The sequence below is a fragment of the Varanus komodoensis genome, unplaced genomic scaffold (assembly GCF_004798865.1).
Source record: "Varanus komodoensis strain SLA01 unplaced genomic scaffold, ASM479886v1 scaffold33, whole genome shotgun sequence".
In the NCBI taxonomy this organism is placed as follows: domain Eukaryota; kingdom Metazoa; phylum Chordata; class Lepidosauria; order Squamata; family Varanidae; genus Varanus; species Varanus komodoensis.
Genome location: NW_025335817.1, coordinates 10,702,275 through 10,727,716, shown reverse-complemented (window position 1 = coordinate 10,727,716; position 25,442 = coordinate 10,702,275). Strand labels below are relative to the sequence as shown.

Genomic DNA, 25,442 nt, shown 5'->3' with positions numbered 1-25,442 from the left:
GGAGAGATGACCCTGGGAACTACAGACCAATGAGTCTGACATCAATCCCTGGAAAAATTCTGGAGCAAATCATTAAAAATCCATCTGGAAACATCTTGAAGAAAATGCAGCGATTAATAGAAGCCAGCATGGATTTATCAAAAATAAATCCTGACAGACTAATTTAATCTCATTTTTGACTGACTAACCTCCCAAATGGACAGAGAGAACACTGTGGCTGCTAAATTGGACAGAAAGCATGCTCATCAGTAGCACCTTCTCAAAATGGATGGAGGTAACCAATGGGGTGCTGCAGGGTTCAGTCCTCTTCATCTTTGTTAATGATTTAGATGAGAAAGTACAAGGAAAGATAATTAGATTTGCAGATCATAAAAAACTGGGTAGGATGGCAAACACCTAGAAAACAGAATGAAGATCCGGAATGAATAAATCAGTGTTCTTGATAAACTTGAACACTGGACTGAAAACAGCACAATGAAATTCAATAAGGATAAGTGCCAAATCCTCCACCTAGAAAAAAGAAACCAAATGCATTGATACAAGATGGGGAATGCGTGGCTCAACAGAACTGAAAAAGATAAAGACCTTGGAGTTCCTGTGGATAACAGGCTAAATATGAGCCAGAAATGCAATACAGCTGCAAAAGGGGCAAATGCTATTTTGGGATACATTAACAAAAGTATTACTTCCAAATCATGGAAGTAATACTTTTGTTAATATATTCCAAAATAGCATTAGTAGTAGTAGTTCCCCTATACTCCTCACAGTCAGACTTCATTTGGAATACTGTGTCCTGTTCTGGGCACCAAGATTTAAGAAAGTTGCAGAAAAATTAGAAATGGTCCAGAGGAGGGCAACAATAATTGTCCAGGGTTTGGAAACACTGCCCTTTGAGGAGAGACTATGAGAACTGGGCATGTTCAGCCTTGAGAAGAGAAGACTGAGGGGCGCATGATATCCCTATATAAGTACTTCAAAGGCTGCCACAAAGAGGAAGGTCAAGATCTCTTCTCACTGATACCTGAGTGTAGGCCATGCATTAATCAAGTCAAGTTGCAACAGCCCAGGTTCAGGCTATATATCAGGAAGTTTCCTCAGTGTCAGAGCAATATGACAGTGGAAGCAGTTGCCCAGAAAGGTGCTGGGCTCTCCCACACTAGAGACATTCAAAAAGAAACTGGACTCTGGGTGGGATGAGTTGAGTCCTGCAACAGGAGCGGTTGGACCTGATGGGCTTCATGGTCCCTTCCAACTCTACTGTTCTGTGATTCTATGATCTTTTCTGTGGGTGACTACTCAGGCCTCACAGTAGACTGTGCCTTTCTTGTGGCCTACGAGAAGTTCTCCTGTGGCCCATAGTGTGGTTATGCTAAAACAATGTCCTTCCTTGCTTTGCCTTCTTGGCTTTCCTACTGCTATTGCTCCTTTAGAGAAATTCCTTGTTGACTGAAACTGCTGAGTGTTGGAATAATGTGCTTTTTTTATTCCCAGCCCCTTCTCAAAATAAGCATGTCTATGAGGGACTCCCTGATCCTTGTTCTTCGCAAATCAATGTTCTCTGGGTAAGTTGGTATTTTTGAAATATATACATTTCCAGAATGAACATTCTCCTGAGGCCTGTGATTTTTTCCCGCTCCCTTTTTTTCTTAATTTGTGATTAAAAACTTTCATCACTCTGCCAAAATCTCTTAGGTCTCAGAAAATCAAGGTGTCTTTTTGGGAGATAGCTCTCAATGTTAATTTATTGACTTTTAAGGCAGAATGCAGTTTTTCTATACATTTTAGCAAAACAAAACTGTAGATGTGCCCCGTGGAAAGTTCAAACTGAACTGCTGAACAAAAGCTCCAAGTAAATGGTCTAAGACAATTCCCATTGTGTTGTCTTAATTTGTGCATTTAAAACCTGTTTTTCTTCTGGTTTTATTTTTTTCACTGGATGGGTTTAGATAGGATGAAGAAACCATTATTTCCACTTGTGACAATGCACTGCATCCAAGATGGAAGAAATTTAAATTTTGTGGGTAGGAACAAACCACACATTTCCATTATATTGGAGTATAGGAAACTGCTTTGGTAGTTACTACATACTAGAATCAACTATAGTTTCTGATCTTATTTTGCAAAAAGTTTGAGCAAACCAGTTTCCTATATTCTGATGGAATGCTAAACTACAATTCATTCCAGGCTACAAACAAAACCTTTTAACTCCTCCTGTTGTGTGCAAATGGGCAAAGTGCCAGGGAATGGCCATGTCCAAGGCTTTTTGTGGTACATTCTCATAATGGGAAACTGTGGCTTCCCATTATGACTTAATCAGGCACTATATTCTTGCCTATTGGAGCAGATACAATGCCTAAACATTAGCTGCTTTATGTGTTGCATCTAGTTATCAAAGAACACATGAAAGAAAAACGATTTCCCTCTTGGCTGTCCTTCCATTGGAACATGATTTCCCCAAGTTTGGACTGATCTAAATCAGGCGTCCTATTAGATTTATCAATATCAAAGCAAGCAGGTACAATGGTATCTTTTACTTTGAACTTAATTCGTTTCAGGAGGCCATTTGAACTCTGAATTGTTTGAAGTCTGGATTAATTTTCCCCATTAGAAATAGTGGAAAGTGAATTAATCTGTTCCCAGACCCTAAACAAAACCCATTTTGATAAACTTAGGCAGCATATACAGCCTCCTGAAATGAATTAAGTTTGAAGTAGTGTTATGTTAGTGCATTTACTGTATCTTACTGAGGAGTGATTATATACGAGGTATGATCAAAAAACACACTTCATTTGATTCAAAATATTTACCTTTCCTGGTCATTTTGACTTTGGGGATGAGTTGGAAGTCTCACAGTGCCAGATCTGGTGAATAAGGTGGGTGAGGACACACCGTAATGTTGTTGTTCGACAGATAGCGGTGTGCGTTTTGAATCGATTCGGGACATCGCGGCAGCTACAACAGCCCAACTAAGACACTCACAAAAGAGGACCTCCGTACTGCTTCAGAAAGTGGCAAGAACAACGGGATACGTGTGTTCGAAGCAAGGAGGCGTGTTTTGATGAGGATTAACGGCAATGTGTCTTTTACTGTAATAATTTTTTTATTTAAACATTCACTGTTTTATTTGATCACACCTTGTATATAATCGAAAAATAAAGCACTGAAAATCAATGAAAACTCAAGAGACGACTTGGGCACACAAGAGATGATGATTATGCCATGACTGCATTTTTTCACTTTGCTTGCCGTTCAAACATCGAAGCACTGTTCGAACATAGGAGTGATTTAATCTTGACTTTAGCATTCGAACTCTGGATCATTTGAAGTTCAAGTCTGCTAACTATGAGGCACCACTCTATTCTTAAATGTGTTGCTAAAACTTAAGAACCTTTGAGAATAATCCAGAAATGTTGGTCATGAAATCCAGGTGCTTTTTTGCACTACATTATACCTGCTTACAACATTATACCTGCTTAAAAGGGAGATAGTTATGAAATTAAAATATTTCTATTTATTTTAGGGAAAAGCTTTTCATTTGCTCGATTTCCCCCTGATTAAATAAAACAGCTCACCGTTTCCCCAGTTTCAAGACAGTTCAGTCAGTAAAGTCCCGTCTAAAATGATTACTTGAGCAAGAGATTGAAGATACGCTGTACCAGAATACTCTGCTGAAGCTTCTTAGGACATTTCCCTCCAATTCTTCTCTCTCCATCTTGATTACAGGCAACTGGATGCCCGTAAGGCTGCAGTGGCTGGGTTTCTGCTGCTCCTGAAGAATTTTAAGGTTCTGGGCAGCTTGAGCTCTTCACAGTGCAGCCAGGCAATTGGCGCAGTTCAGGTAAGCACAGCTGGTGCCGGTGCTTTGTGGTTTGCAGCCCCAGGTAGCTGTTGGTTCTGCTGCAGTAATGGATGTACAGGAGTTAATATGCCATTGAACTTGCTGCCACAAAGTAGGGTCGGAGCCACCAGCTCAGAAAGTTTTTAACGGGATAAGACAAATTCATGAATGCTTTGTGAATCAGTAATTTTAACTTTTTTGGTCTCAATATGAGATATTGGGAACAAAGGAAGGAAAGTCGTCACTTTTTTCCTGGTTGTAAGTGCTCAGATGCTGATGGAAATAGCAAGTGCAGGACTTCTTGTCTAACATTACAAAACAGTTATTTTTACCCTTTGTTTTATGTTTAGACTTATTTTTGGCTAATTGGCCTGAGGGCCATCTAAGCAGATCACACTCGTAGCTGATTGTGTAGCTGTCTTGTCAGCCAGAATTTAAAGGAGTTGAGTAGTTTTGGGAATGATGGCAGAGCTGGCAGTATGACAGCAGCAGCAGTTTGAAAATAAGAATGTCCTCTCCCCCTTTTTTCAGTACCTTGTTCCTCCCCAGTGTCAGAGTGTTTTAACTATGCTTTCCACAAATGCTTCCCACTGTTGTCTAAATCCTTTCTTGAAGTTCCCCAAGCTGGTCACATCTCGGCAAAGAATGAATTTAATTTCTGTAATACTTGTAATGGGGAGGGGCCTGAGCAGAGTGCTAGAACTTGGGCATACAGAAGTTCCTGGCTTCAGTCCCTTATAACTCCAGCTAAAGGGTTCCAAAGGATTCCTGTCTGGCTCCAATGGTAGGGATTGTATGGCTTTCCAGTTGCTATTGGGCCAAAATTCCAACAACCTTAGCCAGCAAAGGCTATCACGGTGAATGAAGGGAACTGCACATCTCCAAGGTGTTTTCCATCCAACTAGCAGCATCTCATTGTCATCTCCTGTTGCCTGAGATCCTGCTCACCATTGTTCTGATCTGGTAGAAGGCAGCTTTGTATCTTCCTAATACGTTTCAGGTACAGAATGTGGACTTGCTTGCAGAGTTTTAATGCCTTATGTTGCAGAACTGTCAAGGCACTATATTTTTAGAAGGAAGTCCTTATCTCCTTATAGGTCAAGGCATGGGAATGCTCAGAGGTTAGATGGGTGCTTGGTCAACCTTTTGGTGAAGGCAGGCTGAGAAAGGATCAGTGATCATTAGAAACATCACTTCAAATCTGTAGGCCCCCGTGGCCCCTAATAATTTATTCTGGCAGTCATATTTATACCACAATTACACAGGAAAAAAACTACTAGTCCCATATGCTAGAAAAAGTACACCAGTGCATTACAAGCATTGCTTCTCAAGAGCTAAATTAGAAACATAAAAACAGAGCAAGTCAGAAAGGGTCTCCTGGGCCATCTAATCTGACCCCTGGCTCCTGCCAGCTCCGCCCGTGACATGCCTACCATGTGCATGTACAGTCTATTCATGAACAACCTCACCGGTGGGGCTTCAACCACCTCCCATGGAAGACCATTCCATGTCCTAGGGGTCCTTAATGTCAGGAAGTACTTCCTGGCATCCAAATTGAACCTTGGTTCTCTGAGCTTTGCTCCATTGGAATGCGTCTTGCCCTCCTCTGCAGGGGAAAACAGGCCTCTACCCACCTCTGTGTGACACCCCCTCACATAGCTCTATGTCACCAACAGGTCCCCTCTGAGTCTCCCCTTCTCCAGACTGAAAAGACCCAGCTCCCTCAGTCTTGTCTCATATGGCTCTCCCTGCAATCCAGCCACCATCCTTGTGGCCCTATGCTGCACTGATTCGAACCTGGCTATATTCTTCCTGTAATGTGGAGCCCAGAATTGAACTCAATACTCCAATTGTAGGTGTACCAGAGTCATATAGAGTGGTAGTAATACCTGTCTCGATCTAGAAGCCACACTCCTGGCTATGCAACCAAGGGTAGCGTTCACCCTCTTAACCACCGCATCACACTGCTGACTCATGTTTAGGCTGCAGTCAACTAGCACCCCGAGGTCCCTTTCACAAGTGCTGCTTTCCAGCCACTTTCCCCTAACTTGTACTTACGACAGCCATTCCTATACTCCAAGTGGAAGACCTTGCACTTATCCACATTGAACGCCATCCTGTTGTCCCCTGCCCACTTCCATAGTCTGTCCAGATCCTTCTGGATCTGGAAGACCCACTCCTCAGTTGTGCCACTGCTCCCATTTTAGTATTGTTTGCACATTTGATCAGCAGACTTTTCACCCCTTCTTCCACGTCACTGATGAAAAGATTGAACAGGATTGGTCCCAGAACAGAGCCCTGAGGGATGCCACTTGTCACTGGCTGCCATCTTGATGATTCCCCACTAATAGTTACTCTCTGCTTTCGGTCCATCAACCAGCAGTTTATCCCAAAACTCAATTTCTCATCCAGGATATCACGCAGCACTTTGTCAAAGGCCTTGCTGAAATTCAGGTAAAACACATTCACCATGCTCCCTCCATCTAGCCACAAGGTTTGCCTGGCAGGATCTGTTTTTGCGGAAGCCATGTTGCGTGGCCGCCAGCCTCCCTTCCCTATCTAGGGTTACTAGATCTCTCACTATTATGAGCCTTTCCACTGTCTTTTCCAGAATAGATGTAAGGCTAACTGGCCTGTAATTCCCCATATCCTGTCTCTACCCTTTTTGAAAATTGGGACCATTGGCACCACCCTCCAGTCCTCTGGAATCTCACCTGTTCTCCAGGAGGCTTCAAAAATGGAGGCCAGTGGACATGAGAGACCCCCTGTGCAACCCATCAGGGCCCAGTGCCTTTGTAATGTCCAGGGCTTCTCAGCCTCTAAGAATCTCCTCTGGTCACCCATGTAGATCTTCTTCCATCCTGCTTTGGAGAGAACACAGAGGCAAAATAGTCATTTAGCATCTGTGCCTGTTACCTCACATCAGTCACTGAATCCCCTTCTTCCTTACTAAGTGGTCCCACTGCCTGTCTCCCCTTCCTCTTGCTATTAACATGTTGATAGAAGCTCATCTTGTTGCTCCTGATATTCTTTGCAAGTCTCAGCTCATAATCAGCCTTAGCCTTGCGAAGTATCCTTCTGCAACGGGCCTCCTCCCGCCGGTATACCCTTTTGTCTACTTGCCCCAGTGCCCACTTCCTACAGAGGTTCCTCTTACATCTAATCGCTGTTACCACCTCTTTTCAAATCCATGGTGGTGCTCTCCTTTGCCTCCCCTCCTTGCTAACTAGCGGTATTGTCAAGGCTTGCACCTCCAATTGTGTGGTCTTGAATTGGTAAGTGCCTAGTTTATATTGTGTTGCTTAACAGGATGGATTTATTGAGAAGTAAGCTCTACTGTGTTCCATGGGGCTTGCTCTCTGAGCAACTGTGCACCGAATAGTACCTTTAGCCATAGCAGACAAGAGGTGGCTGTGCATGACTCTGGTACTGCCTTTCAGGTCCAGGTGGATGTCCATACCCGCTATAATGAGGCAGCCAATGAGGCCTTTTGTCTAGAAATTCTGGGTAGCTTGAGGAGATGTTTAAGTCAGCAGGTCGATGTCAGACTCATGCTCTATGAGGTAAGGATTCTCTTTGAAATTCCATGTAATCTCTTCACTACTAATAGCAGTCCAGACAGTGTCAGGGGAGGGGATTAATACTGTTGGCATCTGCAGGCCTCAGTGCAATTTCTAATAGGACAAGTCTTCATGCTGCAGGAACCATGATTATGATAATATCTGATGGTACATTCTTACCCCTCCATGCTGTGCAGGCCACTGGATAGGATTTGATTTGGTTTTACAGATTCGTTTTGTAAAAGGACCAAGAAGGTTGTTTGTCACATTGTGGGGATCATCACTCGCTTATGATCTCTCCATAACAAGCAGGTATGTGTATCTCGGCATTTTTATGTTCTGCTCTTCACAGGGTTTGTATGATGTCCTGCGCAGGAATTCACAACTGAGTAATTCCATTCTGAAGACACTGTTATCCCAGGTACGGTACATATGGCGGATCACACATCACATGCTTAGTTCAGACCTAAGGCCAAAGCATTGCTCAGTATTACATGCTTTAGCCTCAAGGTTGCATGCTCTTCCACTTTCATCCTGGTTTCAGAGTCTGGCTTCCACTTCTGGTTTTCTGGGAAGGGGAACATCCTCATTTGCTGAAAGGAGCAAAAATATTTCCACGCGCATGTGATAGAGGAAAGGTGTGAAACTGCGGTTCATTTGCATAACACTAAACCATAGCATGGTGCATTAGAATCAATTCAAAGAATCCTGTGGTATCTGTAAAGATATGGTAGTATAAGCTTTTAGACCTCCATACTTTGGTTCACGTGTATGGTTACAGGACTTGTTTTAGGTATCCAACCAGTTAGCCATGTTATGTAGCAATAATAGGCAACACATAAGTTATGGTAGGAGTTGCAGTTCAACACCATCTGGAGCACCACGAATTGCCCACCTCAGTTCTATAGATAACTGGAAATTATAGGCAAATGTCATGGGATAGCCATAATTTAGAATCTCAGCTCTCTCTTTAAGAGTATATTAAAAGCTGTGTTTCCAGCTCTCACAGCTGATGATAAAAGACAGGAGACACACAATCATTGATGTCTTAACTTCTGCCTCTGTGCACCTGCAATTCATAATAGGTATTAAAGGTAGCATGGTGACAGAAGAATAAAACAGATGGAAGTCCCAAATGCCTTATCAGGTTAGGGGTTAGGGTTCTGTACCACTTAGCATACAGAAGATTCCAAGCTCAGTTCCGGGCATCTCCATGGGGCTGGGAAAACTGCTGAAAGCACAGAGTCAGTGTCAGCAGTACCAGGCTATATAGGTCAATGGTCTGACTCTGTAAAAGCAGTGTCCTGTTTTGCAAATGTACTTACTTTGAGCAATGAACCTGCTGTAGATCCACACTTGCCCCCTTTGGACGGTCATTGAATTTGATGCAGAAGCAGTGTTCCTTGTGTTTCCAAGAGAGGCCAGTTCTGACGAATGCTGCCTGGCTGTCCATTGTACTTACCATGAAGTCATCCCCTTCCCTCAGTTTCTCAGAAGTTTAAAAACAAAGGAACTACTTTCAAAAATAGTAGCATGTCAATAGATAAAGAAGTTGGGCATCTGTGGGGAGACTATCCTTTCTGAAAAATGGGAGGGAGCATGAAGCATATCTGAGCTACATAATTGTATTATGTTTTATTTTTCTTATTTATGTAAGCCGTCCTGAGGCTATGCGATGGGACGGCATACAAATACTCTAAATAAATCATACATACATGTGTCAGCTGAGTAGTGGACCAGCAAGAAGCTGAGCTTGGGCACCAGCAGAAGTCCCTTGTGCTTATCCTGGTCTTTAGCCTAAATCAGCAACCTAAGCTAGGGAAGACTTGTTTCTTCTTCCTTTTATTTTAATTGCATTGCTTTCCTTTCTTTCCCTCCCCTCCTTTTGCCTTGTGCCAAAATGGGATGGGAGTCACTTGTTAAGTGTTAACGTTTTTTATTTATTGTTGCAGATGAAGTATTATTATGAAACAGAACCTGACCTACTGCCCCCAATAAAACTACAGAGATGCATCTTAGCTCAGAGAGACCAAATCTGCCTGCAAGAACCTTTGGTGAGAAAGGAAAGTCAGATAATGGGGCTGTATTTTCAGCTCTGCTGGCATCTGAGTGTGTGTGTATAAACAGTATCTTTCACAGGGAAGCACCAAAATATTTTCCATAAAGTGCTGGTCCTTTAATCTTGAACCACCTGTTAATTCACATAACACTAAACTATAGCATGGTGCATTAATGTTGTAAGAAAAAGTCTTATCAGTGCATATGAGAACTTTTCTTCCTATGCAGATAGGAGGTGTAGAGAGTCTCCTGATTGGAGGAAAAAGGGTTAAAAGCCTTCTTGAATGCACCATGTACCGGAAACTTTATAACACCCATTCACACAATTGCTAATTGTGTGAATGGCATTCCATCTTGTTTGCCCTGCACATTTGCATTGTTATTTGACCCTACAACTTTTCTCTTTTGCATTCATGGGATGGATGGATGATGATGAGCATGAGCATTTATATTTTCTGAGTAAGGAGAACTCCTCATGCATCAAATGGGATGAAATGGGTCCTGCAGCCCTACAGATCTCACATTATTGTAACACATTATTAATTGTGTTAGTTTTAAGGTGGATAAGCTTCTTCATTGTTTTGTACTTCTAGCCTGTGCACAAAAAGGGAACTTGCACACACATCCTTGCACGGAAGGTGTAGGGCATCTTCCTTACAGGATGTGAAGGTGAACCACAAAAAGGCAGTGTAGGGTGGGCATTGGGAGGGTGGGACTGGGGGAAGAAACGGGACTTGTTCTTGTTTGCTGCTTCAGCTCTTGTAGCTTGCAAAGGGCTATGAGCTGATTGTGGGCAATCCTTTTCATGTCATATTTTTGCCTTTTCTTTGGGAAAGCGTTTCCACATCAGCTTGCACACTAAGGAATCCTCCTCCCACATCATGTTTGTGCTCCTTAATATGGACAGAATCAGAAGGGGGTCTCCCCGACCATCTAGTCTGACCCCTGGCTCCAGCTGGCTCCTCTCATGTAATACTTAAAATGCGGTTATCCAATCATTCTTGAACATCCTCACTGATGGGGCCCCTACCACCTCCCTTGGAAGCCCATTCCATTTCCTAGGGGTCCTAACAATCAGGAAGTACTTTCTGAATCTGAAACCTGGTTCCTTGAGCTTTGCCCCATTGAACTGCATCCTGTCCTCACCACAGGAGAGAACCATGACACCCCTTCCCATACCTATATGTTGCTATAAGATCCCCCCTGACTCCTCTCTTCCAGGCTGAAAAGACCCTGCTCCATCATTCTCATATCATATGGCATCCCTCTAATCTGGCTACCATCCTTGTAAACCTGCACTGAACGGATTCTAACCTAGCTGTCTCTCTTATAATGTTTCATTTAAATGTCATTTTAATTGTTAATTTAATTGTTAATATTATGTATTTATTTTATATCCTTGGCCACTTAAATTATATTGTTTTTATATTGTGCTTATTTATCTATTGATGTGAGCCGCCCTGAGGCTTCGGTGAATGGGGCGGCATAAAAGTTTCCTAAATAAATAAAAATGAATAAATAATGTGGAGTCCAGAATTGGACACAGTACTCCAGTTGTGGGCACACCAGAGTCTTACAGAGCAGTACTAACACCTCTCTTGATCCGGAAGCCATGCTTCTGGCTATCCATCCACCTTCTTAACCACCACATCACACTGCTCAAGTAGAGATGTTAAAGGTTTGGAGGGAAATAGGGAAAAAGTCCAGGAAAAAAATTGGGGTGGAGAAATATGTGCCCCAGTTTTTCTCCCCCCCCACCCACCATGCACATTCACAGAGAGAAAGAGTGAGAGTTTCTACAAGGAAAGATGTGATAGGAGGATAAATCCCATGCTTGTACTCTATGGTTACAATTCTGATCTCCTTCTTATGCCAGTGGCTGCTATTTTTAGCAAACTTGGGACAAACTATTGGAAGGCCATCACACCAAGTAGATCTTTTTTAAGCTAGAGCTTGATCATATGTGTGTGATTGCTTAGCCTCTTGCTCCCCTTCCACCAATAGCACTAGGGCAGTATTTGGAATTAAAGCATCTTCCTGAGGAGTAAAGCGTATCAGAAGAAATCATGTGACAGATAATGCCATGATTGTTTCAGGCTCACTTGCTCTGCTGCATCCATCATTGCCTAGCTTGGTATAAGAGCACTTTAGCCTTGCATCAACAAGCTGAGGATGATGATGAGGAGGAGGAAGATAAAGGCTTCAAACAAGAGTTGGATGAGATGCTGCAGTCTATCACACAGCGAATGATCAAGAGTGAACTAGAAGATTTTGAACTGGTAACTTGGGAACGGGAAGAACTCCATTCCGTTGCAGTGGTGTGGAGAGAATCAGAATAGTAGTGTTGGAAGGAGCCATGAAGGCCATTGGGTCCAACCCCCTGCTGTTGCAGGACACCAAGTTACACCATCCCACTCAGATGGCTGCCCAGTTTCTTTTTGAATGTCTGTAGTGTGGGACAGTCCAGCACCTCTCTAGGCAGCTGGTTCCACTGTCATATTGCTCTGTCATTGAGGAAACTTGTCCTGATATCTAGCTTGAATCTGAGTTGTTGCAGCTTGACTTGATTATTCTGTGTCCTACACTCTGCTATTAGTGAGAAGAGATCTTGACCTTCCTCTTTGTGACAGCCTTTGATGTACTTATAGCGGGATATCATGTCCCTCCTCAGTCTTCTCTTCCCAAGGATGAATATGCCCTGTTCTCTCAGTATCTCCTAATAGGGCAGTGTTTCCAAACCCTGGATCACTTTGGTTTCCCCTCCTCTGGACCCTTTCAATTTTTTTTCTGCACCGAACATAGATAGATAGAACATAGAAACAGAGTGAGCTAGAAGGGGTCTCCCGGGCCATCTAGTCTGACCACCCAGCTCCAGCCAGCTCTGCTCATGATCTGCCTACCCATCCTTGAACACCCTCATCAATGGGGCTTCAACCACCTCCCGTGGAAGCCCATTCCATATCCTAAGGGTCCTAACTAAGATTCTAGTCTCATTGTTTTTGCTACACAGGATAAGTCAGCAGACTTCTCTCAGTCTACTGGAGTGGGATTGACGAACACCATCTTTGCCATTTTAGTGATGGGGGTGTGTGAAGTCCTGATGGAGTATAACTTCATCACAGGGAATTTCAGGTAAGGAATGCATTCTCTTTCAGCCTTGCACGTGCCCTTGTGCAAGTATCTTGTAGCTCTTATGAAGTGAACACTCTTTACGGCATTTGAACTTGATGTGTGTGTGTGTTAAACATTGTGCTTATTTTAAAAATCAACAATCAACTATCTTTAAAGGAAAGAAGATATATCTTAGTGCTAAAATCAGAACCATCATAATGATGCATATATGAATGTGGCATTGTCTATCCTAACCTCCATAGCCCATGGACAAGTCAACAAAGAATAGATAGCCTCTGTCTGAAAGGTTTCAGTCTCATGTCTTTGGGATTTTATTTTCACCTTCTGGTAATGTGTGTTGCAGTAAGAGCAAGTTTGAAAATGTTCTTGGCCTGTTCAAGTGTTACACCAAACTCTGTGAAATTCTGAAAGAGAAAGCCGGAAAGAACAAGCCCCCTTCAGCAAACAAAGTTGCCCGAAGCCTCCTTTCTATGGGTTTTGTATGCACCTTGCTTACAAGTCTTTTCAGGTAAGGAGCTTTCATGACAGAGAGGTTTCTTTCTTATGATGTTTATATCCCACCTAATTCTGATTTAAAATATTGTGTACTGGACTTGTCCTAAACCAAAAATTGTGCTGGGCTGTTTTCTTCTGATAGGCAGTATCCTCTGAGTCCTTATATTGATCCTTTTGACTTCTGAATCTCTCATTTCCTCCTCTCAACTTCCCAGAATGCTCCCTTTTTAATATTTCCCCTTGCGAAATTCAATTTAAGATTTTGGAACTTCTTGCCAGTACTTGTATCTTGAATGGGATCGTACTCTGATCACTATTTTCAAAATTGCACCAGGTCTTTGGTATAACTCAGCATACATTCCAGGCTTAAACTGGTCAGTTTCAGGCTCTTAAACATCCCAGGCTCTGGTCAGTTTTCACTTGTTTCAGTACACAGTGTCATGGAGTTGGGGGTGTGGGGGTGTGGGGGGAGAACATAACCCCGTTCCCCACTCCATTGCCTCCATCATGATACATCCTCCCAGGATTAGTGACTTTTAGTGACTTTTATTCAGTGTTTAGATTACCACTGAACACCACCCCTGCACAGCTTCTCTTGCCTTCCACACCACACACTTCCCCAAGCATTTCCCTTCTGTCTTCCGGTGAAGGCAGTGAGCACCGTCACCCTTCCTGCCTCCAGGCTCCTCAGACATGCCTGCGAGGTTCCAGCCTCTCTGGGCAAGGCTTCTTCCTTCAGGGGTTCTGCATCCACTTCTTCCCCAGGCAGGCAGCTTCTCCTTGGCACTGCCTTCTACCCGCTTCCCTGAGCTTGCAAATCAGCCTGGCACATTTCCTTGCCCACTCCCTCTGGGGAAGGTGTCTGGATTCCCCAGTGCCCACCCTGCCCACCTTCTTCCACTCTCTTTGCCTCCTCCCACTCTTCTCGCCACACTTCATTTCCCTTGACCAAACTCTCTGCCCTGCCCCGCCACCAGCTGCTCCTCATTTCCCTGCTTATCCCTGCCACAGCACCATTCTCCAGCTTTTGGCTTTCCCCGCACCGTCACCTTGGTCTGTCCAGGGTTGGGGCACAGGTGAATCTTCACTGGAAGGTGAGTCTGCAACCTCTCTGAACACCCCGTGTGAGGCGGTGAGCCCCAATAGCCCCCATACACAGTCCTTTAGGCTTTTAGTGTGTTTCTTTTCATTGCTACTAGCATGCATTGTCCCAAGCATTGTGAAATGAGTTGAAGCCGCCCGTGGTTCTAGCACTTTTTGGTCTGACCGCCTTCCTGATTTCATTCTCTGCCATGAGATCAGCATCAGGGATCCTCTTTCCGACTCTTTAGGGACTGTTCCCAAATCCATGAGGAGAGCCTGGCTGTTCTGCGCTCCAGCAGTGAATTCATGCGTTATGCTGTCAGTGTGGCACTGCAGAAAGTGCAGCAACTGGAGGAGGCAGGGCAAACCGATGGGCCTGATGGGCAGAACCAAGAGAAGATGTTCCAAAACCTCTGCAGCATCACCCAGTGAGTCATATGCTGGGGGGTCCAGCAGGCTTGGTGTGGTGGTGGTAAAGGGCGTGGCAGCTTAGTATCTCAAACTATTGCATATAAAAGCAGGAAACGTAAAATCTGTAAGAGTTGTTCAAAGCTAAACTGGAGTCGGAGTTTGGGAAAATTGCCTTCCTAGACCTTCGAGACAATTGAGGAGAAGGCATTTGAAACAGGGAAAACCATTTCATTTCTATTTTACAATATTTGTAAAATTTCCATGGTGGTTCACAATAATCAAATCAGGTTTATCAGCAGAAGATACAACCATTATAATGATGGATCCCAGAAAGTATATTCAAGCATATGTTGGAAAATATGCTAGAATTCCTGAGAAAGGAGAAATGAGCATTCCCTTTGAGCTGTCTTGGAATACCAGGAGATTTCAATGACGCCCAACTCTCTTGGCAATGATCTTCCTCACCATCAAAAGAATATATATATGGAAATTCTTCATAGGATACCAAGTCCAGGTGTACCTGCTGCTCAGTTCCTGTTGGTGGTAGCAACAACTCCAAACCCTTGGAATTCTCAGGGCAGTGGCCCCAGAGGAGGGCAGTAATATATCAAATCCATCCTTTGTCCCTTCTGGCTGGTGTTGCTGCCCCATTCGGTCTACAGCAGCTGCCACTGGGAAATGTCCCCCCCACAGCCCCCCACATTTAGAAGGCCTGTGTTCAGTAAACATATCCTTTCCTGCTCAAAATCATCTCAGGGTGATTTTATCTAGGCAGGTGTCCATAGCCAGTGGCCCCTCTGCTCCTTGGTGGCAGCAGTGGCAAAGGAAATCGCAAGGCGTGCTCCAGCGCCCTTCAGTGCATCCTACTCAGTCCGCCAGGTTTTCCTGCTGCCATTGGGAAAGTTTCTGTCTGGGTGAAGCGCCTGAAACTGAGCCCAGCGGCTGAACGAGTGTCCCTCCAATTGCCAGCTTATGCCCATACAGCAGCGTCCCCAGAGGAGAAGGCATTTCACAGGGGAGTTCCCTGCCCATTTCCTGCTGTCCCTTGAGCTCCTAGCTCGGTTCTGGATGGCTCACCTGCCCTGCATACACTCCCCTATGGGAGAAGCTGGCAAAGCCGCTTCCTGGGAAAAAGAGTGCGTGTGTGCACAGAAGAGTTTATTATCCTCATGTGGTCACTGTCTCCAGTGACACAGTTTCACACATGGAGGGTCGGGCAGGCTGATCCAGCCTCTCACCCAACTTGGGTTGCCCTTGCCTGCCACAAGACAGCATGCTCACTGGGGACCCATCACATGCCACAGATACGTCATCCCCTGCTTGATGCACTCTCTGTGTTTACTGCCTGCCTGAGACTACAAGGGACTGTGAAGCAGGTGATGGACTGCAAAGTGTGGCTTGAGGGTGGTGGTTGACTGGGCGTACCACAAATTACACACTTTGCTTTGCAAGATTGAGCAGGAGAAACTTGCAAGTGAAAAGGCCTGCTGGACTGCAGTTACCCTTTGCCCCCCTACTTTTCTTGCAGAGTCCTGTTGTGGAGATACACCTCAATCCCACCTGCAGCTGAAGAACTGGCCAAGAAGGAAAAGGGCAAGAGCATCTCGCTGTTGTGCTTGGAGGCTTTGCTGCGGATCTTTAACACTGTGCAACAGCTTTATCCGGCAAAGATTCCACAATTTCTACAGGGTTTGGGTAGGCATTTGTTGTTGTTGTTGTTGTAGCTTGGAGGACTATTACAGAAAGAGAGGATATATATATATATATTTTTAGTAAGTCAAAGTCAAGGATTGGTATTCTTGGCATAGGCCAAACATGTTGATGGCAAAATGTGACTGAGAGGCCAACACTACCAAACAGTTGCTCTCCAACTCCCTCCGCCCCTCAAATTTTGGCTGAACCTAGCTCTGATCATTGCATGTCAAGGTAGTGATAGTACTGGATGTGTGTTTTTATAATAAAGCTGTAATGGATCCTTTCTCCTGGCCTCAGTTTCTGCCTCAGTGCCATTTTCCATCCCCTCTTGCCAGAGATTACAAATGAAGATGCAGAAGAAGGGATGGACGTTAACGTTACAGAAAGAACTGCTTTCCAGATTCGACAGTTTCAGGTAAACAGTTCCAGGCTGAAAGGCGATGCTGGTGCTGAGCCACTTGTAGGATCGACTCTAGTTCAGGAAGAACAGGTAGCAGCCCTGTGGTTTTAGCTTGCTGCTTTCAAGTACAAAAATAATTCTCCATTGAAGTGAGCCTAGAAAAGGATTCTTTCACTTTCCCCATTTGGGAAACCTTCCTCCAGTATTGGGCTGGGTTTGATTCTTCAAGCATTTGTCCCCCTCCCCCCACCATCTTTTTTCCCTCCTTCTACAGGTTTCCCTTATGTGTTTCCTGCTTGTGAGTTCCATCCACTTTTTCTTCCATTTCAGAGGTCTCTGCTGAACCTGCTCAACAATGCTGAAGATGACTTCAATAGCAAGGAAGCCCTTCTGTTGATCAACATTCTCACAACACTTTCAAAGCTGCTGGAGCCTTCTTCTCCGCAGGTATTTAATGCGTTCACCAGTGGCTGTGGGTGCAATGCTGGAGTGGTGTAAGGAGGATCTTCATAGATAGATTGAAAAGAGCTCAATGGATGGGCATTGATTTTAGCCTGCAAGGTTTCAACATGGAGTTATATCCCCTCTTCCTTCTCATCACTTCTGTTTTGTCTGTCTTATATGGACAGAAGCATCAGATTAAAACAGTGTTCTCAGTGTGCTTTCTGTCTTCAAAGACTCCTTCCCATGCTGACACATCTTGTCAGAACCCCTGCTTGTTGAAAAGGATGGTGGGGTGCACACTTAATTCATGAGGCCTCACCATCCCTTTGCTACAGGGGCAACACAGCCTTTCAGTTTGTGGTGTATGGAGGCATTTTTGATAGATTATCTTTCTATGTTTCGATACTGGACAATCACATGTTGGGGGTTACATGAACAGAGCTGGCTGGAGCTGGGGGTCAGACTAGATACGAGATGAGACTAGATATGGGGGGAGTTCTGATTCGCTTTGTTTCTATGTTTCTATCTTCTCCCTCACTGCTCAGAAAAAGGCAGGGATATGACATGAATTCTTGTCCTTTTCTGTCCTACAGACTCCTTTAAAGAACAATCAGATGGAGCTTTAGAAAGGAGCTCGTGCAGGTCAAAGACAGTACATTAGAATAGTTTTGGAGAATAAAATATACTCTGAAGAGCTTCTTGTGGGAGAGAAATGCACATGCTCTGTCCTGGGTGAAGGCAGGGAATGATCTGGAAGGGAGGTGCTAACAGAGGCTCTTGTATTTTTTTTTCTTTTAAGGCTTCTTATCCTGCCTAGGTCAGGTGAGGGGAACATATGGCTCTCCTGATGTTGCTGTATCTAACTAACTAGTGGTGAAGGATGGTGGAATTTGCAGTTCCAACAATATAGAGCACTGCATCTTCCCTGTCCTGAAATAACCATAATCATAAGGATTGGACAACCACATGTTGGGGACTACTTGAGCGGAGCCGGCTGGAGCCAGGGGTCAGACTAGATGGCCCAGGGGACCCCCCCTCCTGTCTCGTTTTGTTTCTTGGTTACCATTTTGATTGTGAAGCAGCAGCCAAGGAGTCAAGCTGCAATCATTCCCTTTTCTGCTTGGTGCTGCTTCACCAGCCTGTGACTACAGCCCTTCTCCTGTCACAGGACCCCATGAGAACCAGTTCCTCTGTGAGCAGGAGAAGCAGCAGCAAACTGTTATAATCATCATCTCTTTACTCTGCTCTTTTGATGACAATGTTGTTGTTCACCTTTTGTAAACTACTGTGGGATTCTTGTCCGTTGTATGTTAAGTGGAATAGTATAAAATCAAATCTGTGCATGCATACATAATAATGAGACATTTCTCTCTGCTCAGTTTGTGCAGCTGTTATCATGGACAGTCAAGATTTGCAAAGAAACTAGCCTGGGTAAGAGTTTTGAATTGGTTGGTCTGCCTTGAGAATCTTGGAGCTAGGGGGCACCCAGCAGAATGTTCGCACTGGGTTTTCCAGAAGCACTAACGAGAAACATGGGGGTAAAGGTACCAGCAGCTGTCTGGCAGGAGTCAGGGATGTTCACCCTACTGATGAGGCCCATGTGTAGATGAAAAATTGCCTGATCTTCCATGGTTAAGATGCATAGTTCCGGGTAGCAAATTCTCCTCTCCCCCCTTTCAGACTCAGAATGGTGGTTAGCATTATGTCTGCACCTGTTTTCACAACCATAGGTAAAACTGGTTTTAGCTAACCACCGTTAGTGAAACTGCCAGGGCAGGTGTAATGCTAACCATAAAAAAACCCAGTCGTTTACCCTGAATCTGAAGGTGGGAGGCATGCAGGAAAGTGCACCTGAGCCATGGAGGTGCCTTACTTAAGTGCCTAAATCTCCAAACCATTTGACCATGGTTTGGAAATTAAGTTGTGTTCTTTCTTTGCCAGGTTTATTAGAGACAAGATGCTGTGCTGACTCGAGCTGTCCACTGCTTTAACCCAGTAGATTTGTCAAGGTGTCTTCTTAGCTTACTCACTGGTTTTTCCTCTCTGTAGAAGATGCACCTTGCTGCAAAGGCTTGCTAGCCCTGCTCTTCAGTCTACACACTCTCATTAAGAGCCCAGTTAGTGTATTGCGTGAGCTTGCCCAGGATATTCATGCTCGATTTGGAGACATAGACCAGGTGAGAAGGAGCAGCTAGGCCTTTGGGGCTGAACTCAAACCTGCATGCATTTGCCGATGCAGAGACTGTGTGTGCTGCATCTTCCAACTTCCCTCCCCAAATGAAATGAAGAGCACCAGTATGGTGCAAAGGCTAGAATGTTGCATTCAGATCAAAAGGTTCTGTGCTCAAATCTCCACATACTCAAAAAGAGCTCTGATTGACCTTGAGCCAGTCTCATAAGATTGTTGTGCAAATAAAAACATGTTAAACATTTTTTATTAAATTACTGCCTGTCTCTTTATCCAGGATCTTGAAATGGAGCATCAGTCCCACTTTGCTATTGTGAACTTAAAAACGGCAGCACCTACAGTTTGTGTGAGTCCAACAAGCAGTTAACTCTGGTGAAGGATGTTTGTAAAAATGTGAAAAATTAATTCTGCTCCACAGTCAGTGCACTGTGTATGCACAATAAGCTGCTCTCAAAACATCTCATGCCTTCTGTCTCTTTTGTAGTTGCTGGTTTTGGGTCAAGCAGAGAAGGTCCTTGAAGAGGTGGACTGGCTGGTCAATAAGATGAAGAGCAAGTTGTGCTCAGAGGCAGCAGGTAAAAAGTTCAAAGACTGGTTGCCCTGAAAAGTTGCTTGGCTGTGGGTAACAGTAAGCAGCCATCTCTGTTATAATTGCCTTTTCTTGTATAAAGCACACAATTAGCATAAAGCAAGTTCTAGATCAGCCACCCTCAAGCTTTTTTTAATTGAGCCTATTCCTCTTAAAAAAGAAGTATTTGATTACAAAAAAATCCGAGAGAGAAGGTTCAGCTAACCATACTTGTTCTCTAAAAGTAGAATCGGAGACAATTGATCCTTTGGATTGATTGAAGCTCTGTTCTTTTTGGAAAGGGACCCCACTAAAGCCAAAGTTCGATAGAGGCAATTTAACTTGCTTTGGTATGATGGTCTACTGTCTTAGTACTCCCACAGACAAAGACCTATCGCTTGTGCCCATCAGATATACCTTAGATGGTGGGGTGAGGAAATATGAAGAAGGCCTCTATACAGCATCCTACTGTTCAGGCAATTTCAGATGAGTGGAGTGTTAAGATACATTGCCAGTCTCATTAATTTAAGCTGGCACTTTCATTTGAGCTCAGAAGCAGCTTTGTTCACTTGCTGTTGTAGTTTTATTTATCACAATTTATCATGCCCTTTTCCCTCTTGCAAAAAACCAAAACAGCGTCATAGTCTTTCATCTTTCCACTTTACCCTCACCACAACTCTCTGAGGTAGATCAGCCAAAGTATCAGTGACTGGCCCCAAGTCACCTCAGATACAGGAGCTATGTTCTCCTCTTTGCCTTACTGAGTTAAACCTTCTGGTAGCCACATTCTGGACCAAATGAAGTTTCTAAAATGAATGCAAAAGCAGCCCCATATAGAATGTGTTACAGTAATGCAACGTGAAAACTGACAAGGATGTAAATGACCATGGCCAGATTCTCAGGGTCTTTCCCACATGAACTGAAGCTGGTAGAAGACACATCTAGCAACTGCTGCATGAGATCCCATCTTTGTGTAGTAGTCAGAATGTTGGCCTGGACTCCAAGAGATCTTGCTAGCCCCCACTTAGTCCTCAAGCTCACTGGGTGACTTTGAGCCATCTCAAATTCAGCATAACCTGCTCACACTGATCTAGGAGCTACCCAAGCTGTATACCTGATTTTTCAAGAAGAATGCAGTTTCATGCATACATGTTCATTCCTACTAGGCCTGCATCAAATTTTTGTGGCTTGTACCTAACTTTTCTTTTTTTTTCTTTTTTGGGTAGAGGATGCCTCACAAGCACCAAACCAGATAGATCCATTAGAAAAGGCAATCATTATTCAGCTCGGGACCTTGCTAACTGCTTACCATGAGCTAGTGCAAACAGCGTTACCTTCTAGGAGTTGTGTGGACATGCTGCTCAGGAGTGTGAGCAAGATGTATGCTGTTCTCACTGCCCTTGCAAAATATGTAAGTGATTTTGACCTTGGTGGGGTTCAAAAGCCCAATCACCAACTTCCTCTAAGCTCAAGCTACGTAGTCTGGAGTCTAAAAGCTAGAAAAGGCCATTCTTGGGTTGAGTCATGTAGTGTGTAGATCATGCCAGTATTAATATGAAATGTTGATTCTGCTATCTAAACTAATAGGTTCTTTCTCTTTCCATTTAGTTTAGCCATTTAAATATATTTCAACTATTAAACATAGAATGATGAAACATAGAAACATAGAAAACAGAGCGAGTCAGAAGGGGCCTCCCGGGCCATCTAGTCTGACCTTCGGCACCAGCCGGCTCCGCTCACGACATGCCCACCATGTGGATGTCCATCCTATCCTTGAACACCCGCACTGATGGGGCCTCAACCACCTCCCAGGGAAGACCATTCCACACCCTTGGGGTCCTGACTGTCAGGAAGTGCTTCCTGGCATCCAAATGGAACCTTGGCTCCATGAGCTTTGCTCCATTGGAGCATGTTCTGCCTTCCTCTGCAGGGGAGAACAGGTCTCTACCCATCTCCATGTGACATCCCCTCACATACCTGTATGTCGCCAACAAATCCCCTCTGAGTCTCCTCTTCTCCAGGCTGAAGAGACCCAGTTCCCTCAGTCTCGCCTCATACGGCATCCCCTGCAAACTGGCCACCAACCTTGTGGCCCTACGCTGCACTGACTCTAACCTGACTATATCCTTTCTGTAATGAGGGGCCCAAAACTGAACACAATCCTAAAACTCATTATTCTAAGCGACCTAAAACAGGGAGAGGTGCTTTCCTGAAAGCTGGAAGAGAGCTCACCATATAAGCCTGTGCAGGAAGATAATTCCAGTGGGAGGGCACCACTCCAAAGAAGGTCCTGAAACAAAACTCTGCCTGCCAAATTCAAATGATAGGGGGTCAGGTAGCAGGGTGTCTCCTGCTTTTCTTAAGGCCCAAGGGGTGACGTAATGGAGTGCAGACTATTTGGGTTCAGTAACAAAAAGACCCTGCCATTTGTACACCATTTCCTCTTGCTTTAATTTCCTAGCATCTCCAGCTGTGTCGGAGCATAACTGGGGGAATTTCAGGACGGTTTGAAAAGCTGGTGAGTTTGTTTTATTCTGTAAATTCCCAATATTGGGCATTTGTGTTTTTTCTGTCATGCTCACAGAAGTTCTTGGAATAACAGTGCAATCCTCTCTCTAGGTTAGGCTCTCTGGTTCCCACTTAACCCCACAGTGTTATGCTTTCATCACGTATGTGCAGGTGAGATAAACAAAAAGCCGTATTTCTCATTTCACACTTTGGTCCTAAATATAGCAGCAGAAAAAATAGCACTGCATGGCTGGTGGGAGGGTGGGGTGGGGAATAAGCCTGTTGAAGAAAAAGTTGTTTTGATCTGGATAGGAGACTTCCCCGAGTTTCATGAGATGTGTTACATGACAGTGAAACTCCCTAGTGGCCCTGAAATTGCTTCAAGCTTTCTTTCAGCATGCTGTGTTTTTCAGAAGCTGATACTGTTAGTCGGACCTGCATGCAGTTTTTTAAAAAAATGATTTTTGCTTGGACAACACACATGGCACTCAGAAGAGCTAAACAAATTGTGCGAGTTTTAAAAAATCACTTTGGTCTGCAATGGTTGTTTCTTTAGTTCGTCATGAGAAATGGAAAAATGCTATTCAAGATATTGAAAGCTGGTCTCTAATTGCAGGAAATCGTATTGAGCTACCTGAGAGTTCAGTAACTGTTGCCCACAGCCTTTAAAGTATAGATTCAGAACAACAGAACCTGTTTGTTCAGAAAGCTGCATTGTGCACCTAACACAATGGCATAAGTGGGGCACTTAGCAGTGGAAAGAAAAGTATCCAGGTTTTGAGTGCAACTTTCTTTAAGGTGTTGCTGGCAGAGAACTTTCAATGCGAGTGCAGAACTGTACAGGCTTGGCATCCAGGGAAGCTTTTGAATGGATGCTGCAAATGAGAATCTGGGTATTTCTAGGTCAAGATAGAAGGAATGGCATTACTCAGAATTAATGCCCCTGGGATTATGATTAGATCAGAGCTAAGGTAGCAGAAGCGGGCAAGCCTGGAGTGAATCAGTAGAAAACAGAATCTCTAAATGCAGCAGTGGACTCCTGGAAAAGAATCTTTTTTGTGAATTGCTTATAATTAAGATGACCACAAACTGTTATTCTCCTAATACTGAGTAGACTGACAACAAGTATGCAACTTGCCACACCTCTCCCCACTAGCCAAGTAGCCAGTTCCTTTCCCAGACTGTTTCTTGTGTTCTCCTTTCTTCAGAACATCCAGAGTGAAACCTTGAGCTTTGGAGGAGCAAACAAGAAAAAGGACAAAACAGCGACAGAGATGTCCACAGTCATGGTGAGTTGGCTACCTTGTCCTTACTTTGGAATATTGTATATAGTACCCTAGCAGAGTGTACTGAACCTTTTTTCTTGGGTATAACATTTTCTGCATTTCAACTGTAATCCTACAGTTGCATGGCTTTTTAGAGTTTTGTTTTGGAATTCTACAAGCAGAGCAAGGGAAATGTGTTATTAAAGAGCAGAAAAGTGGAATGGGGTACCATCCATGTGCTCCTCTAATATTAGAGAAAATAGGGGAGAAAAATAGGGCAAACTTAACACTGGTGTTTAAAATGTGGAAGTTGGAGAAAAGACCTCCCACCACATCAAAAGACGTGCTTAGTTGTGTCTTCTATTGCTGTTCAATAATCTGAAGGTGCAGGATGGCAGCCCAAGATTGACAGGCAAATGGTTAAGGATCTTCTAATTGGGTACAAATTTAAATTGAACTTTTTCCCTTTAAGCCTCTACTGCAATTTGTCATCAGAATTCGGCATCAAATCAGGTTTTTTTTGTTGGCAATATGGTGGCAGCAGGAATGCTAATATGGGGGAGTCCCGCAGGGGAAAAGTGGATCTCAGTCTCCCTGAAGCTTCATTCATGCTACAGTTGGGGACTTAAATGAGGAATGTTTCTTCCCACAAAATATCAATAGAAAATTAGCACATCGGAAAGAAAGTGAAACAAGAACCCTTCCTGTTGACATGCTGGCTTTTTATTTGGAGGAGATGCCATCACAAGAGTCCACCCTAAAGCCCAGACACAATTTTGCCACAGTGAGAATTAAGCTAGAATCTAGCTCCTTATTGCTAGCATGTGCACTAGTTCCTCTGCTGCAAGACAATAGCTTGACTGAAGCTGAAAATAAACAACAATAAACTCTAAGATGAACTTACCAGAAATTCTGCAGTCACTGATTCCGGGCACTGAAACATTTACTTTCAAGATTACCTTATCAACATTTTAAAACCACAAGAATGTAATGAATAAGGTCACAGTGAAATATGTTCTTTTTAAAGAATTCTTGCTGCTGAAAGGTGTGCACAGCTTTTACTGTGAGATCCTATAATTCTGTGCCGCCAACCTACTTATTTTGCATATTTTCCATCCCTCTGTAGGCTAAAGTGTTGCGGGAGAGTAAGCCAATTCCAAACCTGATTTTTGCTATAGAACAATATGAAAATGTTCTGATCCATCTCTCAAAAAAATCAAAGGTAACATTCTTTCTAGCCTAAGAACATTATTGTGTCATGTTGGAATGCCCTGGCAACTAGGACAGTGCAATTTAGTAATAAATTGTTCTATTTATACTGCAAAACCTAAGTACCATGGATGAGATGAAGTTAAGGGCCTGCCCTGTTCATGGATTCATGATTTTCATTTGGATCTGCACATGTAATTGAGATTCCTGATATATCAATTCAAAGTAGCATCTGATAAAAACAGCAGAGTCTACATCTGTATTCATAAACACAAAACTGACTAAAAAAAATAAGAGACCCCTAGTACTTGCTCTTCTATTGGAAGAAGTTCTTTCTGCTCTTACTCTGGTGTAGAATGTGCTCTTTCCCCCCTTAATGTTCAGGTGTGCATTTGATAAGTTAAACCTCTGACCTTCTTTTTGGTTGTTGCAGGTCAACCTAATGCAGTATATGAAACTGAGCACCTCGCGAGACTTCCGTATCAATGTCTCTATGCTGGAGAGTGCCTTCCAGGAACAGAATGGTGCAAATGCAGAGAATGAGCCAGACAACGAGCAGGTCAGCACGTATTTGAAAGTACAGAGAGA

General features: G+C 43.8%; 1 protein-coding gene across 2 annotated transcripts in view; it reads left to right on the top strand.

Moving 5' to 3' along the window:
- Positions 1–25,442, top strand: part of FANCI (FA complementation group I) — a 42,385-nt gene that overhangs the window by 16,460 nt on the left and 483 nt on the right. For both annotated transcript variants that reach the window (XM_044438707.1, XM_044438708.1), the window contains 22 exons: positions 1,492–1,562; positions 3,724–3,838; positions 7,279–7,401; positions 7,751–7,819; positions 9,351–9,452; positions 11,553–11,735; positions 12,467–12,588; positions 12,932–13,096; positions 14,415–14,594; positions 16,106–16,272; positions 16,608–16,687; positions 17,003–17,119; positions 18,496–18,547; positions 19,166–19,293; positions 19,582–19,650; positions 19,789–19,879; positions 21,099–21,283; positions 22,334–22,390; positions 22,492–22,551; positions 23,589–23,669; positions 24,772–24,867; positions 25,288–25,413. In XM_044438707.1, coding sequence (XP_044294642.1) covers positions 1,492–1,562; positions 3,724–3,838; positions 7,279–7,401; positions 7,751–7,819; positions 9,351–9,452; positions 11,553–11,735; positions 12,467–12,588; positions 12,932–13,096; positions 14,415–14,594; positions 16,106–16,272; positions 16,608–16,687; positions 17,003–17,119; positions 18,496–18,547; positions 19,166–19,293; positions 19,582–19,650; positions 19,789–19,879; positions 21,099–21,283; positions 22,334–22,390; positions 22,492–22,551; positions 23,589–23,669; positions 24,772–24,867; positions 25,288–25,413 — 2,439 coding nt within the window. The remainder of the gene's footprint in view (positions 1–1,491; positions 1,563–3,723; positions 3,839–7,278; positions 7,402–7,750; positions 7,820–9,350; positions 9,453–11,552; positions 11,736–12,466; positions 12,589–12,931; positions 13,097–14,414; positions 14,595–16,105; positions 16,273–16,607; positions 16,688–17,002; positions 17,120–18,495; positions 18,548–19,165; positions 19,294–19,581; positions 19,651–19,788; positions 19,880–21,098; positions 21,284–22,333; positions 22,391–22,491; positions 22,552–23,588; positions 23,670–24,771; positions 24,868–25,287; positions 25,414–25,442) is intronic.